Source organism: Pseudopipra pipra, chromosome 2 (assembly GCF_036250125.1).
Source record: "Pseudopipra pipra isolate bDixPip1 chromosome 2, bDixPip1.hap1, whole genome shotgun sequence".
Lineage (NCBI taxonomy): Eukaryota > Metazoa > Chordata > Aves > Passeriformes > Pipridae > Pseudopipra > Pseudopipra pipra.
This window is the reverse complement of record NC_087550.1, coordinates 114,628,875-114,645,447: the sequence shown is the minus strand read 5'-3', so window position 1 is coordinate 114,645,447 and position 16,573 is coordinate 114,628,875. Positions and strand designations below refer to the sequence as shown.

The 16,573-nt window shown below is 42.4% G+C and overlaps 1 protein-coding gene across 2 annotated transcripts in view; it reads left to right on the top strand.

The window, feature by feature from the left end:
* The window catches only part of ABCG1 (ATP binding cassette subfamily G member 1), a 54,317-nt gene extending 42,274 nt beyond the window's left edge, over positions 1 to 12,043 (top strand). For both annotated transcript variants that reach the window (XM_064647017.1, XM_064647018.1), the window contains exons 11-15: positions 948 to 1,116; positions 1,891 to 1,991; positions 2,450 to 2,608; positions 3,829 to 3,947; positions 5,312 to 12,043. In XM_064647017.1, the coding sequence (XP_064503087.1) occupies positions 948 to 1,116; positions 1,891 to 1,991; positions 2,450 to 2,608; positions 3,829 to 3,947; positions 5,312 to 5,540 (777 nt within the window). In that variant the 3' untranslated portion in view covers positions 5,541 to 12,043. The remainder of the gene's footprint in view (positions 1 to 947; positions 1,117 to 1,890; positions 1,992 to 2,449; positions 2,609 to 3,828; positions 3,948 to 5,311) is intronic.
* Positions 12,044 to 16,573: the final 4,530 nt, after the last annotated feature.

The following is a 16,573-nucleotide window of genomic DNA, read 5'->3' as shown; positions in this document are numbered from 1 at the left end:
TCTGAAAAGGGAACATTTCTGTTTTCATACATTTAATATCAAGATGAACTAAGTGTCATAATGAAATTCTTCATTCCCAAGGGAAAAAAAGAAGCATATCTTCCACCTTTTTTCTTAAAATAAACAACATCCATCAAAATCCCAAGCCCTGCAGTGTTTGTATCTGTTCAGTAAATGTTTTGGGTGCCTAGTTGTTTTGCCAGCACGTTTCTTTGCCATAACTTGTTCTCTCTCACTGTTTTACACTTACATTTGCAATTTACTTTGCATTTGTCAACAAGGATTCATAAAGTTAATGAATTAAGATCATGGGAAACTGTAACTTATTTTCTGATGCATAGATTGAAGAACATTGTTGTTTTTAAGATTTTTTTTTTCCTGCTCAACTCTAAAGGCTTGCAGCTACAGATTTTGTTATTTCTTTTGTTCTTCCAAGCCTCTTGTAGCAATACAGTATTGCAGAAAGGCACAGAAAGCTAATGTATGCCTGGTGAAGTTAGTTTTGTCTATACAGGCCTGAAATACCTTTCTGCTTCTCTTCTGCCCTGGGAAATTTATATTTTAGTCAAAGAGAAAGTCTCCTTCTCCTGATGAATGAGAGCCAGTGACGTTGTCAGAGTAAGATTTCAGATTGCAGCATTTGCAGTTTCTGCCTGTATTTACTGGAAGAAATGTTCATGTGTTGGATGGAAACTGGGAAGCTCATAGTTTTTCTTGGCTGAAGCCCAGTTTACCAGTAGGAAATGAACATTTTTCATGGCAGGGGGGTTGGAACCAGGTGATTTTCAAGGTCCCTTCCAACCCAAACCATTCTACAATTTCCGTGCAAGTTCTTCTGGACATAAGTACTCCTTTTCTGCAGCCTGTATATCTGATTTCAGCCATGTTGCCATTGTTTTTGAGCCCAGACTCTCTGATCAGAAATACCCCTCTTTCCTTGCTCGTAGGTCCTGACACACCTGCGTATCACCTCACACATTGGCATCGGGCTGCTCATCGGGTTGCTCTACCTGGGCATTGGCAATGAAGCTAAAAAAGTCCTCAGCAACTCCGGCTTCCTCTTTTTTTCCATGTTGTTTCTCATGTTTGCTGCGCTCATGCCAACTGTCCTCACCTGTGAGTACCAGTAATTCTGTTACATCGACGGGGAAGGAGTTGCAGAAAGGTGGGAGGGTGTTTGGATGAATCTGTTTTGTGTAAGAGAACATTTGACTTGTGCTTCTACTTCTAAGACAGGTGCTGGGATAGATCTTGCACCCACAGAGGCACTGCTGCAAGCTGAGATAAGCTTGGCCAGTGGCACTTCTCTCTCCCTGCTTTTGTTAGTGTTTCTCAACACAGACAGTTAGTTCACTGTCACAGTCCTGGGCTGGAATTTCCCCTTGTGCCAAGTGCATCTCAACCAGTGAGATGAGCTTGTGACTGGTCTTGGGGAGGATGTAATAATTTCTTTAGGACTCCTGAGTCGTGACTTCTCCATAAAATCAACGTATTCGTGTGGTGTCAGAAGCAAACTCTTGCAGTATGGGCTGCTTGGGAGCAGAGGACTTCCTTTGGGAGTGCTATTACTTTGGATTCCCTGTTGGACCAAAAGGGAATAACCAAGTTCTTTAAGTTTTTGACATCACTTTTAGTTGAAAAATCCTCTTTAAGTGAGGTTCAGATAACTGAGTAGACTGGTCTGTAGTCTAAACAGTGAGAACTCTCAGGACTGACCTCTAACATTTCATTAGAAGTCACTGGAACTGTTGCTGCTCTGTCAGAGACCTGAGAGTTCCAGTCCCACCATGGGACTGCAGCAGTGCAGGATTAGATATGGATAAACCGTGTTGTGATGTGCAGCAATACTGCACACTGGCAATCCAACTTAATAATTTGTGTCCTCTGCAGTTCCCCTTGAGATGGGAGTGTTTCTCAGAGAGCATCTGAACTACTGGTACAGCCTGAAAGCCTATTACCTCGCCAAAACCATGGCTGATGTTCCTTTTCAGGTATATGCTCTACTCTTCAATATAGTAAGAACCATTTAAGTTCATGACAAGCCCTCTTGCCAGGAAGATTAGTACTAGCATTTTATCCATCTGAATAGTGGACAAACTAACTGTCCATATGTGTCTGCTGAAGCTTCAGGGCCAAGTCAGAAGCACCTTAAGAGTGCAGGACTTCACAAAAGCTGAGACCTGACCCAATACTCTTTTCATAAATAGGTGACCATTGCTGCTTTTTTTGCAGAAGGGGAGTTGAGAAGGGCTGTAAGTGAGTGGGATCTGTTTTCTAATGCCCAAGTAAGATAGATATCACAGTCTGTGGCAGACTCTCTTCAGCCATGTCATGTAATGGAAAGACTGAGGTCTGTGGGTTAATTAGAACTCCCCATGTTTTTGTCTTACTCAGAGTAACAGCAAATGTTTGGCTTTAGTGGACTAACTCCGAGTGTATCTCCCTGCAGATCATGTTTCCTGTGGCTTACTGCAGCATTGTGTACTGGATGACTTCACAGCCATCTGATGCTCTCAGATTTGTCCTCTTCGCAGCCTTGGGAACCATGACATCCCTGGTGGCTCAGTCCCTGGGCCTTCTCATAGGTGCAGCCTCTACATCCCTCCAGGTACTGATGGTGTTTTGTGGTCTCACAGGAACCCTGCTGTCTCCTTACACTACTTGCTGTGCCTGCTGCTGTGTCCCCAAGATATTTGTTGAGAGGTGACAGGCAAAAAGTTGTCTTGGTCTGATGGAGCTCTTGATGTTTCCCATTAGCACTTAAACATGTGAGGCTCTGAAGTTCCTTCCCCACCTGAACAGGGCTGTGCCTGTCCCTGCTTGAGGGGATTGTCACTTCCTATTCATCCCAGGTCCTGGAAACTGCAGGACTGGTGCACTTCTGTGCCCCTACAAAGTGGAGGTAGGATCAATATCTCAGGAGAAGGTTCTTCATACACATCAAAAAGGGTTGCAGGAGGCAAGGTAGGAAAAGGGTTGCCCAGAAACCAAACTTCTGCAGAGGGAGGGAGAGAAGCAGCTGTTGGCATGACTGGAAGCTGGCTGTGTAACTCCATTCTGCTTCTTGTCAGGAGATGTGCTGAGGTGACCATTCCACAGCAGAGCTGTTCTGGGCTGCTGGTGATAACAGATGATACTGACTTCAATATGCATTGAGGATATTGAGATTTCTGCAGTAGAAGACTTGATTCCCTCTCTGTGCCCACCCTGTGGAGACCAGCATAGCCCTGTTGTATGATCCCTGTGCTTCTGCTCTTCCCAGAGATACCTACACGGGTCTTTGCCCTCAAGGGAATATAGAGAGGAAAGGCTGGAGCTGGGTCCAGCTCTGTCATCCCCACCAAAGCCACCCAGCTGGACATGTTGCTTATCCTCTTCACAGTGTTTTAGGACCAGTTGAAGCTACTGTTCTTGTGGGATTTAATGAGGAAGGAAGTCTGTGTGTCCTTAGAGGAGAATGAGGGGAAAAAAGATAATATTAAGCAGAGGGGTCTTATAACCAGAGAAGCAAAGGAATCCCAGTGCCTCTCTGGCTCTGTAAACTCCTTGGTGGGTTTATGTCCTTTGAAGGACAGATCCCAGCACAGCAGGGCTGTCAACGAGTAGGAGGGTTTAAGAAAAGAAGAGGGACCCCTTTTCCTCCCCTAACAGCACCTCCTTCTCAAAAGAAATTTCATAAGAAAAACAAAATCAGTAATTTTCTTGTATTCAGAACTGTGATAATTTAGGGTAGTAGCATTACTCACAAGAGTAATGAAAAAAGCAAGTTAATTTTTATTTTTTCCGCTCCCTTTATGATGAGAAACTGTCCATTTGTTTTCTTCACAGGTGGCAACATTTGTGGGCCCAGTTACTGCCATCCCAGTTCTTCTCTTCTCTGGGTTTTTTGTCAGCTTTGATACCATCCCAACATACCTCCAGTGGATGTCCTACATCTCCTATGTCAGGTACTGCTAGGGAGGCCTTCAACCTCCCATCTGGAAATGCTTTCCTTTGCCTGCCTTTGCTTGGTTGGTTGGTTGGTTATTTTGGGTGCCAGAGAGACTGTTCACAGCATGTTCTTTCAAGAGTATAAACATATATATGATATAAACCACATCATGTCACTGCATTTTATGTTGTATGTGTTGTAAAATAAAAAGGAGCAGGTTACTGGCCACAAGTCCATGTCAGTCCCTTTGAAGTCAGTGGGATTCTTCCTGGATTTTGCAACAGTGGATTTCTGAAATAATGGGGACAGTACCCCCAACTGAGAAATTGATGCCAGCCCCTCATATTGGAAGAAAATGTTGTATAAATCACTACTGTATCCTAGATAGACTTGTTGGATAAAGACCTGGTTTTGAGTTTTCCAGTAGCGCTGCCACAAGAGACATGGGATTTGTGTCACCTGTAATTTAAACTTGTGTTTTAAGATCCATAGGCACCTTATATCCCATCTATGTCTGTCACTCTCACTGTCTGACGCAGCTATCCTGAGATGGGACAATTCCCATCAGGAAACCTCTGGAGCTTGGCACGTGTAGTTTAGACTAGACACTGAAATGTTTACAGCTGTAATTAGGAGGACTGAATTTTCCCACCTCCCTCTTCCTCACTCTGCCCAAACTGCACTTCTACTGGGAAAACCCAAGCAAAAATACCCTCTCATTTGGCAAGTGAGGTCTTACACAGACACCTATCAAAGGCAAGGAGACTGCACCCCCCCAGTTAACACCTAGAATTCAAGGTGAGGCCTCAGGCCCATGTGGGGGCTCCTGAAGATGGAGGGGGCTATCATGTGCATGGGATCCATCATGGGCTTATCTGCTTGGAAAAATCAAATGCTGGGTGCACCCAGTGCCAGGGGAGACGTGAGAACATTGTTAGTGGAACCATCAGTGCATGGAGGGAAACGGAAGACACGTTCCAGATTGATGCTGGTTTTAATATTTCTGACTTCGAACCGTAATTGTATCCTTGTTGCTTATTTAAAAAGGAAAGTAAATTAGTGATGTCACATTTAAAAAGGAAACTTCTAGCTATGAGCTGAAATTGGGCTGCTTTCTGTTTTAATGTTTTTCTGTGGAGAAATTGCGCTATACACTAATTTGAAGCATTTAAAGCCACAACTTATGTCCTTGTTCCATCTTACATAACGTGTCATGTGCTTGATTGTAACAGGGATAGAACTTTGCCCCAAGACATGTGTGTCAGAATGGTATTGAACCCCCCAGTGTTTCAGCTGAGCCCTCACAGGGATTGTGTTGCCGGAGTGTTTCTGAACAGATCACCAGGACTTTTCCTTGTAACCCATCCTTCTTCTTTCCAGGTACGGGTTCGAAGGAGTTATTCTCTCCATCTACGGACTGGATCGGGAAGATCTGCATTGTGACAAAGACGACACTTGCCATTTTCAAAAATCAGAGGCCATCCTGAGAGAACTGGATGTAGAAAATGCCAAACTTTACCTGGACTTCATTGTTCTCGGAATTTTCTTCTTCTCTCTGCGCCTGATTGCCTATTTCGTTCTCAGATACAAAATCCGAGCGGAGAGGTAAAGGAGAAGCAGCTAAACCAATGCAGTAGGGAGATCTTTAGACATGCAATAGAGGGCACTTGACATTGTCTCACTGTGGCAGGCTGGTCCCCAGTGCCCAGCCAGATGCTGTTCTGACCGAGCCCATGGAGAGCCACAATGGGATAGTGGACATACAGTGTTAAGCCAATCAGTCCAGTTGGGTTGGGTCATGTTTTCATTACACTTTCTAGCTTTAACTAGGAAGAAGAACTAGAAGGGAATTTTACACCACAGAGTATCAAAACCGAGGCAGTGTAACTGTAATAAAAAACCTGCCTGCAGGAGCTTTCCTTATGAAAACCAATTTCGGGATAAGGTTGCTGGGATGTAAGTCCTGGTAGCCAGAATAGTATAATGTCCTCTCTAGTTGACAAGGTAATGAGATGCAAAATGAGGAATGCAATGAAAATAGGATTCTCTCATCTTTTTAAATCTAGAGTTTCATCTTTGAGGTTTTTCTATATATTATTTTGCAATTCTTTTCCATAGAATTACCCCTTCTGGCCAAAAGTCTGTAAATGTATTAATAAGGTAAAGACATCTTTTTAATAATGGATACTTTTTTAAAGCAAACCTAAAGTGATTCAAGTAATTATTTTTGTTTCTGTCTGAATTTAGAATTCTGGTGCTTTACTTGTCGAGCTGGTCTCATATCTGAAAACTGTAATGATAGGAGGAAAAGGCAGATTCCAAGTCTGCACTAAACCTCTGGTCCTATTTGGAAGCATCCCTGAATAGCACACGCAGTTAGACATGTTCAAGCTGTCACTGAACGGTTGAAAAAAAACATTATTTTGCGGTGTCTTTTATTTCCTTGGTATTTGTGATATTCAAAATACTAACTCTGCTCATTACCTGTTTGATCTACCTCCTGTGAATATAAAAATCAAAGCACTCCAAGGCTCATTTTTTTCTTAAATTGTGAAAGCATAATTTGTCCCTAAAGTGATTGTTAAAGCCTGATGGAGTGCAAGAGTTGTCCAGAGATCAAAGCCTGGGGTACTGTGTTAAAACACTCGTGACTGCCTCATACAGCAGGAGTCATTTTGTCTGCACTGTGTAGAACCCTCCTGAAACATACAGATGACCTTGTAATCCTGCAGATCTAATTATGCCAGGTAGTTCTGTTCTCATCCTAAAGTCCACGTGCACAACATGGGAATCAATAGCTACTTCATCTAAACATCAATGAAACTGTTGTTTTGTGTATCTCAGCTGTGTAAATTTGGTAGGGGGAATTCTGGTTCCAAGCTGATGTGAATTTTGTCATCAATTTTGATGGGTTTGGATTTTCAAATCTTAAGTGGAACCGTGGGGCCCATACTTGTGTTAGACACCTTGGTGAACTTCAGTGCAAATTCCACCGCCTTCTGCCATTCCTGTGAATTTATCTTGGTGTCCCAAACCTCTGAGTGAGACCTACACTCTCTGTAAATGTATTATTCCTGTCAGGATGCTGAAGTTTTGTAGGTTGGAAGCAGCTCGATGTCAGCAAAACATGGAGGAGCTCAACAGCTCGTGGCAGTAGAGTAGATAAGAGAGACCTCGTGCATCTGCTGGCCCTCTCTGTTTTCAGAGACTCCATGGCTACGTCTATACTAGTGAAATAAATAGTGCCAGGGCCAGCTCTGTTAGTCCTGATAGGAATGGTCCCTGTACTGACTTCTAAACAGAGCCATTGTCTGGAAAAGCTCTGGCTGTGCTGGGCTGCAGCTCTGCCATTGTTTCCCAGTTTTCCTGGCCTGTGCCCAGGCTCTGTTTAATTTACCAATACAGACCAGGTTTATCTGTTAAACTCGGGACATTTGAATTAAACCTGTGTTCTGGAAGACTTTAAATCGAGTCACATATTTTGGGAAGGTTAGCTGAACCTTCCCTGAAAGTAAGATTGGCCTTTGAAAGCAAGGTCAATCTTCAGTGTAGAAGAAAACCAAAATCCTTTCACAGCCTCTTTGCATAATTTTTGTTGCTGTTTTTTCTCCAAAATCTTTCGTACAGCTCTGCAGCTTTTCCAGGCATGATCACAAGCAGGTATGGACCTGTATGGCTGTCAGATTTGAGAAATTAAGAATTTTAGCTATTCTAAATAATACTCACAACTGTGAACAGTTTGTAAATAATTCACAAGTCTGAAATCCCTCAGCACAACATGCCTTGATTATTTCAAGACTCTCAAAGTATTTGTGAATATTTTACAGGCAGTTCAAACGCTGTTTGCAGGCAGACAAAAGAATACATTTGCCAAATACATTTGCACACCGCTGGTCCAGCTGCAGGCTGGCTGAGTGTGAGAGAGTGTGACATCCAGGGCATTGAACACCTTCAGGGCTCATGTGTTGTGTTTACCAGCACCATTTACCAAATACCACACTGAAAATCCCTTGCAGTGTTCCAAAGGAGGTCACTTTGCTGACCATCCCAACACCGGTGACTTACACGATGCTGTTTTCTCCCATCCAGACCAGTTTAGCAGTACGAGTTCCCTGGATGCTGTCTTGTTATCTGTGCCTGTTCCTCTGTCTGTAGACCTTCTTATCTTACCTCTTCAGTCTGCAACATGTCCTCCTGTACTGTAACTTTGTATGTGTTATGGTAGCCAAAAGTCTGGTCCTGGCGGGTGTTCCTAATAAGAAAATGCAGGCTCTGGAATATTTTTTGTCACTCCTTTTTTTGTTAGATACGCTTTTCCCCAGCCATCTGCTGACAGCACTTAGCTGGAAGTTACTATTCTAAGGAACACTTTCAGACTGTAGTATCCCAGTAAAGAAATAATTCTCTGGGAACTCAGTGGTACTCATAGATGAGGTAATTGTTCTTTCCCTCCTTAGCCTGCAGATTAACTAATGATCTCTCTTTTGTCGCTACTGCGGGGCAGAAGTATTTAAAATCCATCCCAATTATGTTTTCATATACTGCAAAGATTTTTAACATAGTCTCAGGCTGGCTTTTTTCTCTTCATGTGGAAATAAATTCTAGCAGGCTGGTATAAAATGCATTCCTGTTCATTCAAAGCTGAGCATTCATGTGCTGTTGTGTTAAGCAGCACATTGTGAAGCTCTGGAGGCTTCACGTGGAAGAATAATAAGGCCAGCAAGGTTCTGAAGTCTTCAAATCCTCAATTTGTATAGCCACGTATAAAGAGCCATAAACAGTTTGAAATCAATGCCATTTTTACCATTTGAATCAGTCACAGTCTGACTAAAAGTTGCATAAGAGGCTAAAGGTTTCTAAAGGTCACTTGAAGACTGAATGTATGATTTCTGTTTGGATTGCAGGAAGACTCTAGTGTCCTGTTGGCCTCCTTATTATATTTTTACTTGTTTTGACATGTTGCTTTGGTTACTATGTGCATCAGTTAAGACTTTAGGTGCTTCATATTCTTTTTGTTGTTTTTTTCTTTATGGAAAACTTGCGTATAATATGAAACACCCTGGAAGATTTTAAAAATAATTTGAAACATTATTATTTACAATTAAATAAAAGATTTGGAAAGCAGATTCTACCTGTAAGAAATTGAGAAAATTTCATCTTTATAGGTCAAAGGGAGTAACAGAAGACTGGTGCTGAAAAGCTCTTCAGTTCTTAGAATTTGGAGCCCAAGTTATTGATTTTTGTTAAAAGAGAGGAATATGTAGACATGTAATAGAAGAACTGGTTATGTAAGTGGGAGATAATGAACACTTAAGTCCAAGTACTGGATGTATCAGGTGATTGACAGTTCCATTTATGCTTTTGTGTCAAAGCCTGTGTTGTCAACAGTAATGAGTGTTTTACGAAACATTTTTTCTGGAAAGAAGTGTGGCATATACTGACCTGTGCCACCCCAGTGATCCTCACAGAGGAGATCTTACCTGTCCTATTTACACAACACTAGATGGATGTTCTTGATTCTGAGGATCTAAGGGCAACAAAGCAGATACCCTGCTGGGAGTCTGTTACAGACCACCCAAGCAGGGTGAAGAGGCAGGTGAAATGCTCTATAAGAAGTCTGGTGATCTGAGCAGAGAAGGACTGGTGGGTGATGTGATAGCTGGAGGTTGTCTTGGGCACATCGTGAAATGACAGAGTTTTTGGTTCTTGGGGAAATAAGGAGGGGGATCAGCAGAACTGCTGCCTTGGACTTCTGAGGGCAGCCTTTGGCCTGTTTGGGAACCTGGTTGGCAGAGTCCCTTGGGAGGCTATCCTGAAGGGCAGAGAAGTCCAGGGAGGCTGGAGGTTCTTAAGAAGGAAATGCAAAAGACAAGCCAGCGGAGAAGAAGACCAGCCTGGTTGAGCAGAGAGCTTTGGCTGGAACTTAGGGAACAAAATAAGAGTGTATCACCTTTGGAAGAAGGGTCAGGCAACTCAGGAGGACTGCAAGGATGTTGTGAGGTTACACAGGGAGAAGTTAAAAAGGGCCAAACCCCAAATAGAACTCAATCTGGCTCCTGCTGTAAAAGTCAGTGAAAAATGTTTCTGTAGATACAGCACTAAGGAGAATCTCCATCCTTTACTGGATGCCATTTTCTTACCAGAACAGCCCGACAGGGTGCAATTGCTCAGGAATTTCTTTCCTTTAGTTCTGTGTGGAGATGCATTTATAAAGTATGATCACGTGAAAAGCTGTTGGGAACTAGAAGTGGGCAGCAAATGACACCGTGTCATGTCCTCTGTAACAGTTTGTGACAGGCTGATCATCGTGGTGCCTGTGACACTGCCACACAGCACTAGTGAGTGCATAAATTAAGTGCTGAGTGTCACTGAAGTTAGTCATCAGCTCTGCTATTAGTGGACAGGGGCAGTAGAATTTTCAGGGATCATCTCCTGCTGTTCTCCTCTTAAATACCCATTTTCATAATACAAGAGGTTGTTGTAGTGCATCCCACTGAGTGATTTTTATAGCCCCACGTGTCATTCTTCATACTACAAGTCCAAAAGTTGCACACTGGGCGTGCAAGCACAGCAAGTTTCATTTTAATTCTGTTTAATACTTTGTTTCTGTACATTCTTCAAGTAGCGTTTCTGAAGGAGTAAATAGCACAAAATGTACCTTCAGTGTTCTTGTTACTTTGGAGTCTTAAGATGAACGGTGATCTTATGCAGCTGTCAGCTGTAGAACTTTCCTTTAAGATGTTTAGATTTCTGTTGAGACCTGTTGCCAGCACAGTAAAACAGAGGGTGACCAGTCAAAATGTGTCTCCTTTGGCACAAGACATGCCCATGGCTCAGCCTGCGTTCTTCTCTGCGTTGTTTATGCCTTCAAAATCCAAACAAGTTTTTGTCAACCCATTTCCTTTCTGGGGGCTTCCATGCAGCTCAGCCCATGCCTACCAACTGCTTGTGTCCTTCCTGCTGGGTATTTGTGGTTGCTGTCCACGCGGGGGTGGGAAAATGAGCTGCTTGGGAACCATGTGGGATAGTTAGAGGTGGAGGGATGACTCTTAGACTTCTTTGAGCTACCAAATACCCAATGTGCTGGATCTCTGGGTTTGCTTTACTCTTTCAAGAAGGAGAAAAAAAACCCTCAAAATGTCTTTCTAAGCAGATTGTAAGGCAACAAGGAAGTTTTTACTTCTAATGTTGATGCGGTTTTCTACTTCAGTGGCATCTGTGATGTCTTTTTTCCTGACCCCATTGTAGCTTATTTTAGTAACCCATTGAGGGTAATCATGACACAAACTCCTTTCTATTGCTTCCAGCAACCAGCTTTCCTGACCTCAGTGATAATTGTACCAATCTTTAAAAATGTGAATTAGCTGTTGAAAAATTCTTTAAAAATATGTAAAAAATGCTCCTAAATTACAGTAAAAGTAAATTAAATCTAAGAAGATTACACTGATATATCTAAAAAGAAGACAACAAATCCTGCAGTGGAGCCAAGCCTTTACCTGTGTCAGTAAAGATTTGTCAAACACCTTATCTGAGTCAGTTGACCTTATTGTGAGATACTGCCCTTGAATCTGTTACTGAATTATTTAACATTTGGTTCTTTTGTTTTCAAAGCAAGAGTCAATGCAAGGTATGATTTTTAATCAGCGTGCTAAAGTGTGCATATTCTGTATATCTAATATGTCATTGTTGTCTCTTGTTTCTGTAATGCATTTGCATTACTATAAATCAATTTTATTATGCTTCTCTAGAGACTATCGCTGCCTGCACGCTGTGATATATTTGCACTGTTGTAGATATATATATATATACATATATGTAATTATATTCTATAAACCATGTCTTTTTCAGGTTGCTTGTTACCTTTGTAGTTTACGCTTTACCGGTACAGTGGACCTGAGTAAAAAATGTGGGATGTGGGGCATTCTGATGATGTATCACAGTAATAGAGAAATCTTTGTATATTTCTGTATACTTAATACCTGTAAGAAGAGATTTGTATGTGCATTATTTTCCAAACTAGGGCTTTGTTTTCTGAAACTAGAGAACATTTATGATAATGTAACAAACAAACAAACAAACAAAAAAATCAAATAAAGTGTTATTATTTTCCGAGAGATGCCTTTGTGCCTGTTCTCTCCCAGAGGGAAGTGCCAGGTGTGTCAGTAGTGATAACATTTTCACTGCCTGCCCCTTGATTCTGACAGTTAAAATTCTTAAAAACATTAAGTGTGGTCACATTGGGGGTTGAAACTCAATGATCTTAAATGTCCCTTCTAACCCAAACAGGGGGGTGCTTCTCTGAGAAACCCTACACAATTTAAGGACTTCCTGAAGCAGTGCAATTGATAAGCTTTATATTTTCATCCATCTTTGATGGATTTTTCTTCCACAGACTAATCTGCTGTTCATCTTGTCTGTGCTACCTGCAAGTGTCAACAGATGTTCCCCATGCTCTTGCATTACAGGAGCAGCAGGAGGCAAAGGCAGCAAAGGATCATTCCCTGTTTACCTTCTGGAATGCATGAATTTCTCTCTCCCTTCCTCCCTGCTGAAGAGAAACCACGTTTTATTGTGCCAGTCACACGTTTCCATTCCCTGTTTTACCAAATACTGTTCAGCCATGCCTGTGCTGTGTTCTTCTGCAGTCTTCTGTGCGTTTCTGTCACCATGAAAGTCTTCAACTGCTTTCAAAAGCCAGTATTTTTCCTGTCATGTTTCTCCTGAAGATCCACATTGGCCAAGAAATGACCTGCTTGCTGTTTCTGCTGGGCTGCTGCTTCCTGGTGCACCAGGAGGGAAATTCTTGGGCAGAAAACTCGACCTGTGTAAGGCCTGAAGAACTGCAGTGTCTGCAGGAGGCTCCAGTGTTGGTGTCCTGTGCTTTGCCATATATTTAGTTTGGCTGGGTGGCTTTTCATGCAGCTGTAAGGCTGTTTTGTAGTGTTCATATGTTGGACTTAAAGCCAAGCCTAGACAACATCACTTGTGCCATCCCTCCTGACCACCACAGCAACAAAATTACCTGCCTCGGTCACCACAGTTCAAGGATAACGCCCTAACTTTTATAAGTTAGTTAAGTGTCCAGTCATGAAGAACATCAGCAGTGATGTTTAAAGGATGAATTGTCCTAAGGATGCAATAGGATTGCATATTCAAGACATTTTTCTAATTGTAACAGAGATCATACTTTATGTTACATTTTATAGGCCTGCAAATAAGACTGGGTCAGAGAATTATGGTCCCAAGAATGAAATGCCTCCCTGTGCCAACTATTATCCGTAGATCAGGAAGGGAAAGGGAGGAACAGTAGTCCTTCATAGCCTGAGTGGCAACATAAATTACTTTTAAGTATTTTATATTGCAGTCAGTGCTATGAAATAAGCCAACCATAAACTTCTCATTAGCAACGCTGCAAAAATTAATATACCTCACATGCAATTACCATCCACTGTGTACTCCAAGTAGATTCATAAAATAAAGAGCGTTTGGAAATAAGGGAAATTTTATGCTGTGCTTTCTAATAGCTATCCGTGTAAAACCTGCTTTGGAATGCAGGTTGAAAGGCATAGGAAGCCAGGGAAGGGGCTACAGTAAGAAGGGTGGCCTTGTTCAGCATGGGAGGGCACAGGGATCTGAGCAGTGCCCAGGTGAGCAATGAGCAGCTGCTGTGCTGTCAGTTGTTAGCACTGGCATCTTCCCTTGGGAGAGCCTTAATGAAGGGCTTGGTGGGAAAGTGTGTGTTGCCAGCTCTATTTAGGGCAGAAAAGCTGTCAAGGGCTGGATTAGTCAAATTGACACTAATTGCATCAAATTCTGTTATTTAATGTATTTGGAATTTCATAGCCTCATTTGGTTTCTTTTATGTTTTTCTGTGCCTTGAAGGTTTTTTCAAGATCTGTGGATTTTGTTATGCACTGTTAACTTTGTGTGATGGCATTGATGGATTCCTGATGTTCCAGTTTTATGCCTGTGCCCTCACACACATGGGAAGGATAAGAAGGAAGTCAATACTTGATCTTTTCCATAGCATGAAGCTGATCCACTGTCAGCCTCTGATTGCAAAACACCCCATGGAGTTGCACTGTTTCCCCCTAATTCTTTCCAGCACAATTATTCTCTTACCCCACTGCCCATTCTGCTCTGCTGGGCAGGTGGAATAAAGCTCCACCTGTTCCTAGAACCTTCTTGCTCATCCCCATGGCATCTGTAGAGTCAAATATGAAGAAGATTTCATGGCTTCATCAAGAGTCTTAAAGGTGCTTTTTGTCTTTCTCCTGCGTAAGAATCGGGCAGGAACCCCGAAGTACTTAGAGAAGAAACAAAAGTGACACCAAGGTTTTTGATTGTGCTTCTTCTGTTTGTCAAAACTAATATTCTGTTCTTGGTGAAGCGTCCCTTTGATGGGGTGTAACACCAAGTCTGAAAAAGGGGAAAAAGCAGGGGAAATCCTAATTTGTAGCAGGAATTTACCTCTCAAGAAGCTTTCTGGAACTTCATCGACCAAAACCATTGAACTGATGAAAACTGCTTTTAAACAATCATCAGTCCACTCCAGTAGTGAGTCATACCTAAAAAATTTACATGGGCTTTGAACCTGAAGAATTTCCTAGAGTTTCTGCAACAAGCTCAACAAAAAAGGTGTTAGGCTCAGCTGCAGTGAAACACTTTGATTCAAAACTTCCAAAGTTTCATTTCAGTTGTGGTACTTTAGTATTAAATCCCTCGAAATTTCTGTTTACCAAAACAACCTTTTATTGTGCTCGGAGATGGAAGCATGTGTGGAAGGAAGCCTGGGAGTCCCAATTCTGAGACAGATGGGACCAGGACCCTGCAAGAGCCTGTCTTTGTCTAGTGTCTTCTCCAGGGGGGGATTTCTGGGTGCCACAAAGGCTGCTCACAAAGCACAGGGAGTCATCACAGCTAGATGAATAGATACACTGGTCTCCAGTAGAAAAGTACTTTGTTTTCTTACCCTGCCCACCTCCAGTAAATGGAAATTTTATTAAATAAAATTTTTTTAAAATGAAAAAATGGAAATTTTACCATTCACTGGCAGGAGAAGGAGCACCCTAAGACATAAGACACTGGAATAAAACACTGTCCTCTTTTGCATCCCCTGTGAGTGCTACTGAGCTGGTCCTAGCACTTGAATGCATTCTGCTTTGCAGCACACCTTTTACAGCAAAGTCTGGCTGGCTGCCTGTTGTCTTCTAGTACTGAGGACACATTTCTAGTCCCACTGTGTACCTGGTGGAGTGTACTGGGACAAGGACCATCCCTGCTGTCTAAAGTACTCGGGCAGTCACTGTTTTGTATACCAACACTGGCAGCTTTCACATGCTTTAGAAGGCGGCTCGGATGGGGAAAAGTCTATAGAATAATAATAGACTGTTCTGCCCAAGGAGGACTTTTGTTTCTGGCAGATTTCTTCTTGGGGAAACTCACCTGAGAGCTTCTGAAACTCTCATCTGAACTTTGCTCTTAAGGAAGGTTTTGCAGCCTGCACCTCAGAGCAGTGATTTTTCCCTTTTGGACTCAGTCTCACAGTGAGGGCAATCTCCTGGAAACTGAATCTGCATCTTGAGGTCATCATTCTGCCTGGGATGTCCTGACTGACGTCCTGACTGACATCCTGATGTAGGAGTCAGGTTTGGTTCTTTTGTTTTACCTTCTGCTTTTCTTGGTCGTGTTTTCAAGTTTTAGTAAAACCAGTAACTTTCTAGAGACCTGTGGCAGCACCATGTGATTTAGCTGCTCTCAACAGAGGAAGATTTCAGTTTCCATATTCTTTTTCACTTCAGTTTAGCACCTTGTCTGAAACCTTGCTTCTGAACGCGAGCTCTGCCAGAGGAGTGTGTGATACTTGCTGTAGCAGGATGCACACCCTTCCCAGAGACATTTGGGACTGGGATGTGAACTAAGTGGGCACATTAAAAACCTCGTTTTTGGAGGTGTTTGCAGTTATATCCCTTTTTCACATGGCTACAGGTTTGGTCTTTGTTGCCAGCACCCATCTGCTCTGAGCTCCTTGTCTGTCCTAGTTTTCTCCCCTGTTATTTCTCCATGTCAGCCAAATACAGCTTTCCTCCACGGCTTCAAAATGAATGATTTCTGAGACCTTTCCCTTGGCTACAATTGCTTTAAAGACCAGTAGAATATCTTCACTCGCTGAAGAACCACAGGCAGTCAATCTGCAATGTCAATCACCTCCTATTCAGCCTTTATTAGAAGCTGAAGCATTGGTTGCAGTCAGCTGCCATGGTTGCAGTTTAGGACTATTGGGCATTTGTGATTTTAAACGTCATTCACTGCCTAATGGCCTCATCAGCACAAAGCCTTTGTGTCACAAATTGACACAAATGAGTTCCTGTTACAGTAGCACCTTTGCTGACAGAAATCACATCGCTGACCTACTTTTTTTCCTCTCCAGAAAAATATTCAGAACTTTGTTTACCTATTCAGCCCTCCCTGTGCAGTGATGTGGGCGTGCAGACAGAGTTGCAGATACAAAAGGTTAAGTCTTCATTTGGGCTTCCAATATTTGCTTGTTAAAACTGGTTCATATTTGTGACAATCCTGCATTTCGGTAGAAGAGAAACCTCATTATGTGCTTATCCATCACCTCTCCCTAGACAGCCCTTT